The 7,113-nt window shown below is 54.2% G+C and overlaps 2 protein-coding genes across 2 annotated transcripts in view; one reads left to right on the forward strand and one right to left on the reverse strand.

The window, feature by feature from the left end:
• Pklr (pyruvate kinase L/R) overlaps window positions 1-1,252 on the forward strand; it is an 11,757-nt gene extending 10,505 nt beyond the window's left edge. The window contains exon 11 of the mRNA XM_005367136.3: window positions 165-1,252. Within this exon, the coding sequence (XP_005367193.1) occupies window positions 165-271 (107 nt within the window). The 3' untranslated portion in view covers window positions 272-1,252. The remainder of the gene's footprint in view (window positions 1-164) is intronic.
• A 19-nt stretch (window positions 1,253-1,271) lies between these two features.
• The window catches only part of Hcn3 (hyperpolarization activated cyclic nucleotide gated potassium channel 3), a 14,739-nt gene continuing 8,897 nt past the window's right edge, over window positions 1,272-7,113 (reverse strand). Inside the window, exons 3-8 of the mRNA XM_005367137.3 lie at window positions 6,040-6,201; window positions 5,443-5,661; window positions 4,973-5,119; window positions 4,128-4,368; window positions 3,081-3,245; window positions 1,272-2,743 (exon numbers count right to left, since the gene is read on the reverse strand). Of these exons, the coding sequence (XP_005367194.1) occupies window positions 2,043-2,743; window positions 3,081-3,245; window positions 4,128-4,368; window positions 4,973-5,119; window positions 5,443-5,661; window positions 6,040-6,201 (1,635 nt within the window). The 3' untranslated portion in view covers window positions 1,272-2,042. The remainder of the gene's footprint in view (window positions 2,744-3,080; window positions 3,246-4,127; window positions 4,369-4,972; window positions 5,120-5,442; window positions 5,662-6,039; window positions 6,202-7,113) is intronic.

The raw sequence follows: 7,113 nt of genomic DNA on the forward strand, positions 1-7,113 counted from the left end.
CCCCACCCCCCTCCTCACACACACACCCCACACATACCCAATCCACACCCCTACACACACACACACACACACACACACACCCCTCTCCACTAGTTCGGTTCCCTTCTCTCCTAGAACCTGGCTGACCCAGGTTCTTCATTGACTGTCACTTTTTTCTCCCTCAGGAAAGCTCCGTGGCTTCCTCCGTGTTGGTGATCTGGTGATTGTGGTGACAGGTTGGCGACCTGGCTCTGGCTATACCAACATTATGCGGGTGCTGACCATATCCTGAAATGGCTCTCCCTCTTCCTCTTCCATCCTGCACCCCTCTCACTGCCCCACATCTGCTATCCAGCCTCAACGCTGCACTTCACACAGGCCCTGAACGTCCATCCAGTTATGCACTGACCACCCAGCCGCATCAGTTGTAATCCCTGTCTCAATCCGCTCAGCTGGACCCTAAAATCCCTTGAGCCTTTAATCCCAGTGGTTAATTCTATTCCTCTAGGCTCCCTAGCAGTAGAATGGAGGAAGTGGAAACAGGGTGATCTCATCCAATTTCCATAGAGCCATTATTTTAAAACATGACCATTTCCTGAGCAAAATGTGACCTCCTGATGGCCTCAGTTGGGTCAGAACACTCCTTCTTGGAACAGTGGAGCACAGAACCACACTCTAGGGGAAGTTAAAATAGATGGTACTGGGGGAAACTGAGCCAGACAAGGTCTCACTGTATAGCCTGGTCTCAGATCCACAGAAAATCCTCCTGTGTGACCCTCCCACGGGTAAGGATGACTCCAGGAAGCCTTAGGTTTTGACTCCACAACCTTGGAGCTGAATCTACAAGCCACTTACCTGGCTATTCTCATACCCACTGCTCTGCCGGGCCAGATGATCACAGCTAACTGCCCCCTAACCCCCAGATCAGAAGCAAAAACTGGATCTCTTCTTTTTAACCTCAACTGTTTAGATGCAGTTATAAAAACAACTTCCACAAGCCAAGAATCCCAGAGTCCCCCCCATCCTGGAGAAATGGAGATGCGTGGTCATGGCCCCAGTGAGCAGAGGGCAGCTCTCGTCCCTGAGAAGGCAGGTGTTTGGAGACTCCAGGCCCTCCTCCTGGGCCCTGTCCACCTGTTACCCCCTTTCCACGACCTCCATACAGAAAATTTGAGTATTGCTCCTGAGGGCATTGTGCAAGGACCACAGAGATGGCCCCCTGTCCCCCAGCCTCCCTACCAGGAGGTGGAGAGAACAGAGAACAGAGCGAGTAACAAAAGGAATAAGGCGAATTAGCAAATGAATAAATAAAGTTAATAATAAATGACTGAATAAATAAGACAGAGGAAAGATAAAAGGTCACGGGAGGATTCAGCCCCTTGCCCCCCACCTGGGGGGAACTGGGCTGGCATAGAAAAGGTGTCAAGTGTCCCTTAGCTCTGGGGCAATACCACTGAGGCAGGGAGCACAGTGAAGAGCAGCTTCTAGTTCACAAAGGCAGTGCTACCACATGGGAGCTGTGGAGGGCAGGCTACGGTGGGCACATATGTGTTCTCACCTGGTGTGATAGGAGGGCCCACAGGTGGTAGAGGAGACCCTAGACATTTGTACCCAGCTATGATGAAGGGGACAGGAAGATAAGACACACTGGGCAGAACCTGCAGGGTCACTGACAAGGAAACAGCCATCTAGTTACTTGGCAGTGATGGTGGCAGCATGAGTTTCTGCTTAGTAAAGGCAGGGCTGGGAAACCACGCCTGCACCTGGCAGGACGGTGGTCTGGGGATACCCTTGTCAGAGGGCTTCGAGTCACTTCTACTTGGCAGTGGAGACACAGTACCTAGCGTAATGCCTTCTTTGAACACGGCAGGCAGTAGGCACCTATGACAAATGAGCGGATGATTAGGATTAGCAGGCTGCGGCTGCTTGAGTTGAGGACATGGAACGGCTACTCTGTAGTACGGGGCAGTATTTTAGATCCCATCTTTGCCTTCCCAAGGCGCTTCTACCCTCAGGCCCACATTATTTCATGCCAATAGCTAAGGCCAGTGTAACCTAAGGTTTCACATGTTCGCAGAAATTTGGGGGCCTCTGGGGATAACTGGCTCAGGCACTGACGGCCTGGAGAGCTGGACTGTCCCTGGAGGCTTGGCCAGGAGCCCCGAGGGGGTCAGACGCTCACTTCCAGAGCCTTTGCGCCTAGGAGAGCCATCACCTGTGGCTCGCTGAGGCAGAGAAGGTTGAGAGGCAGAGAGTGGGCGGCCCCGAGGTCCTAGCCTTCGACCACCTCCTCCTGGGGGTGGGCCCAGCAGGGACACCTGGGAACGCCCTGTTCGGGATAGGCTGGCGTGGAGGGTTCGGGCAGGTGGAGCAGGCAGGCGAGAGGTGGACGCCCAGGGTCCCCGGGCCAGCAGAGGACCTGCTCGGACAGGCACCAGCGGGGAGGCTGGGGAACCTGCTGAGCGCCTAGCAGATCGAGCAAGGAGGACCGCTGGAGAGTCTGGGGAGAGGGGCAGAGCGCCTCGCTGGTGAGTCAGGGCTATGGCCACGTTGGAGGTCACAGCAGCGGCCTGCAGAGGCGCATGCACCAACGGTTCCCATAGCACTGGCTTTCCGCTGAGCCGAGCTCCTGTGCCAGGAGCCAGGCCCCGAATACCCCGAGCCATGTCTCTGTCGTGTTGTACCAAATGCTGCTCCATGACGCCGCCGCTGCTGCCTGGACTGGGCTCAGAGCGTTTCCGCTGCAATATCGAATTCTTTTTGCCTACAAGTTGTTCCAGGACCAAGAAGTTAGGAAAGGGAAGGAATCTGAGATGGAGGAGGTTGGAGATCAGAGCGTGGGGGAGTCTGAGAGATAGGGGATGGGGAGTCAGAAGTATAGAGTGCTTGGCAATGGGAACTGGAAGGTGGGATCAATCAGAAATGGTGAAGTTAAGGACTGGTCCTCAGGAGGACTTGGGGAATGAAGGTCTAGGGAGACAAATCCATGGCTGCTAAAAGGCCTGCTGAAGGCGTGGCCTGGAACTAGGTGGGTCGGGATGCAGTGCCTACGAAGTAAGGCCCAGCCCCGAACCAGAGTAGACAGAGTAGACAGGACTCACCGATGCGACGAAGCCGGTCCATGGCCACAGTCTCAAAAGCCCTTCGCATCATTGGGAACTCCTCGAGCACTGCATTGAAGTGGTCCACGCTGAGTGAGTACAGGCGACAGTAGGTGTCAGCCCTTACACTGGCTGTTCGCCGGCCTCGAGTCAGTAAGCAGATCTCTGCGAAAGTTAGGAGGAGCCTCAGAGCCTCCCACCAGGCCTGCAGCCACCAACCCAGCGCTCGCTCTCAGATCCGTCCCTAGACTTGGGAGAAATTAATGATTACCTGCCGTGAGGTCCCTAACTGTCTCCAGACCTGCATATCTGACTTTTTCACTCTCTCCAAACTAAGCCGACAAGCAGGTCTGCCAGCCCCAGGTGCTCCCAATCACTCTACTCCACACTAACTCCAAAACCATGGCTCTGTCCCAGAGGAGAAAAACGGGCTAAACGGACAGAAAGTGCAACTGATGGGACACTTGCAGGCAGTGGGCAGCTAGGCGGCTGGCAGGAGGTACGAGCCTCAAGACACTCTGGGCATCGGCTGACACAGGCGGGGTTCCTAGACAGCGCCACAAAGCTTAAGTCTGTGGGTCAATTCTGCGTCATCCCTAGCTTTCCCTCATTTTGTCAGTTAATAATCCCACAGGGCCATCGGCCCCATGGCTCGCAGCCTGTCCGTGCACTGGACTCTCCTGAGAAAAAATAAAAATAAAATAATAAAAAATCAATTGCCAGATGTGGTGGCGCACGCCTTTAATCCCAGAATTTGGGAGGCAGAGACAGGCGGATGTCTGTGAGTTTGAGGCCAGCCTGGTCTACATATCAAGTTCCAGGACAGCCAGAGTTACATAATAAAGAGACCTGTCTCAATCAATCAGTCAATCAACCAATAAAAATAAACTACGGAGCCTCAGGCCCCAGCTCAGAGGCTCACTGAGAAGGTTTGGGGGAGGGTTGTTCTGTGATTCTGCAGCACCAACAGGTGGGGCCCTGATCCTAGGGAGCACCTGCATGCTGTCCAATGTTCATGACCCCCCACCTTCCCCGAAGCCTGCTGACCCCCAAAGTAGGATCCGTCAGTGAGGCGAGTGTCCCGGGCGCCCCGTGCCAGCACACTGAGCAGCCCATGCTGGATGAAGTACATCTTCCTGCCCACGGAGCCCTCACGCACCACCAGGTCCCCTGGCTGGAAGACCTCAAAACGGAGCTTGGTGAGCACTGCAGTGACGAAGCTGGGGTCAGCATGAGCAAACAGCGGCATGTGGGCCACCAGGCCCCGGCAGGTGAAGTTAATAATTTCCTGGACATAGGAGGGGCCTATCAGACAGGTGTGGCCCCCTGCTGGAAGATGCCCCCACCAAACTCATCTGTCTCCAGAAACCTCATCCATCCTGTGAAGAGTGGATGAGGATGGTGCAGTGGATATGGGGGCCTCCCTGAGGACCTGCCTTCAAAACCTCTCCACAATGGCATCCTACGTCTCCTTTCATACAGCCTTTGCTCCCGTAAGACCTTCCACGAGAAAGCCACCTCCCTCAGAGAGTCTCCCACGGGGCTATCTGTAGACCTCGGTCCCCACCGGAACACATAAGCACACTCTTTTTTGTTTGTTTGTTTGTTTTTCGAGACAGGGTTTCTCTGTGGCTTTGGAGCCTGTCCTGGAACTAGCTCTGTAGACCAGGCTGGTCTCGAACTCACAGAGATCCGCCTGCCTCTGCCTCCCGAGTGCTGGGATTAAAGACGTGCGCCACCATCGCCCGGCTATAAGCACACTCTTGTGACCCAGGCAGCACCTCCGGAAGCCCAGATCCTTGAAGAGCCCTGCCCACAAGATCTGTCCTGGCCCCACCTCCCGAAGCAGCTCGCTCAGCTCCCCCAGGATGCTCTCTTCATCCTGGCCCCACCTCCCGAAGCGGCTCGCTCAGCTCCCCCAGGATGCTCTCTTCATCGAACATCTTGCCCTGGTAGCGGTGCTCGTAGTACTCGTGGATGCGCTGCCGCATGTCAGCCGGCAGCTTGTGGAAGGACATGTACTGCTCCACCTGCTTGTACTGAAGAGGCAATACCAGTTGCCAGTAAGAAGAAAATGCGGAGACATGGGGCCAAAATAATGGGGTGCAGGGGGTGTGTAGACAGAAAGTCACAGACACAAGTTGGACCCAAAAGTGATAAACATGGTATACACAGAGCCACAACGAACATATGGATAATAGTAGATACAGGGAAGACAGACACAGCAGTAACAGAAAAACCCAAATGTGGACAGAGGAGGGGTCCAAGGACAGAGGCGTAGGGACAGACACGGAAGTATTTCACGCAGGGGTGTGGAGCACGCCCTCATGCCCCACCCCTTCCTGCGCTTGTCCCTACTAACCTTTTCCTGGTACTGCCGCCGGGAAGAGTCCAGGGACTGGATGAGCGCAGTGGCGTGACCGATGAACATGGCATAGCACGTGGCCCCCACGATCATGCTGAGCATGGTGAGCCAAACGTCAGGCATGCCTACCGGCGCCTGCTGCCCATAGCCAATGCACAGCATGTGGCTCATGGCCTTGAACAGGGCATGAGAGTACTGGCGGCCCCACGAGTGGTTCTGGGGGACAGAGCATGTTGCAGACAGAACAGGGCATGGGCCCCTCAGAGTCATTCTCCACCGGCCCTTCCCCCCCCTTTCCGCACCCTCTCCTTCAGCCCTTCCCATCAGCAGTCACTCATTCAGTGTGTGGAGCTCCCGGAGCAGAAGGGGCTTCCTTTGTGCGTGGGAACCTTTGTTTTGTCTAGGATTCCTTCTCTGCCTGTTCCCTCCAACATACAGGCACGTCCTCTCTCCAGGTTTCTTGCCCTTCTCCTCCCTCAGCACTAACCCCTCCTGTCATCTTTCTGGATCATCTCCCGACTCCTGCTACCCACGGTTATCCCTGCTGTTCAGGCAGAAGAGACCCAGGAGTACCAGAGCTGGGGCACTTCTCACCACCATGCGGTTCATGGAGACCCAGCAGTCGGAAGGGAAGTCCTGGAGCATAGGGACCAGGAACTGCAGACAGCCATCCCAGTGACACAGCAGCAACATCATCCCAATGAGGTTGAAGATTCGCACCACTGCACTGGCCAGGTCGTAGGTCATGTGGAAGATCTGAGGAGTCCAAGGAAGCAGTGTTATGTTTAGGAGCCCCTCTTTGCTGGTCTTCCTCCAGTTCCAGCCCTGCAGATTCCCCCCGAACCTCGTTCTCCCTTTCCCAAGTCTCTCTGAATTTAAAAAAAAAAAAATGTAGCTATTAACCTGGCCTGGTGTCAAGTACTTGTAACAGCAGCGACTAGAGAAACTGAGGCAGGAGGGTCAGAAGTTTAAGGTCAACTGAAGCAACTTTTTTTTCTTTCAATTTTTTTGTTTTTGTTTTGTTTTTTGAGACATGGTTTCTCTGTCCTGGAACTTGCTCTGTACACCTAGCTGGCCTTGGTCTCACAGAGATCCAACTGTCTCGGCCTCCCGAGTGCTGGGATTAAAGGTGTACACCACTATGCCCGACTTTCTTTCAATTTTTAAAAAACTTTGGGTGAGGTATAGTGGTGCATGTCTTTAATCCCAGCACTTGGGAAGCAGAGGCAGGTGAATCTCTGAGTTCAGGCCAGCCTGGTCTTAATAGCGAGCTTCAGGACAGCCAGGGCTACCTTGTCTCAAAAAACAAAAGAAAACAAAATGCTTACGTACATGGGTGTTTTGTCTATATATATGTCTGTGTCTCATATGCATGCCTGGTGCCCTTGGAGGCCAGAGGGTGTTTGATCCCCTTGAACTAGAGTTACAGACAGTTGTGAGTCAGTATGTAAGAGTAGGAAATTGAACTTGGGTCCTCTGGAAGAGCAGCCAGTGCTCTTAACTGCTGAACCATCTCTTCAGCTTGCAGCCTGGGAACTTAGTAAGACCTTATCTCAAAATAAGAAGTAAGGGCTGGCCGGGCGGTGGTGGCGCACGCCTTTAATCCCAGCACTCGGGAGGCAGAGGCAGGCGGATCTCTGTGAGTTCGAGACCAGCCTGGTCTACAGA

Source organism: Microtus ochrogaster, unplaced genomic scaffold, assembly GCF_000317375.1.
Source record: "Microtus ochrogaster isolate Prairie Vole_2 unplaced genomic scaffold, MicOch1.0 UNK16, whole genome shotgun sequence".
Classification (NCBI taxonomy): domain Eukaryota; kingdom Metazoa; phylum Chordata; class Mammalia; order Rodentia; family Cricetidae; genus Microtus; species Microtus ochrogaster.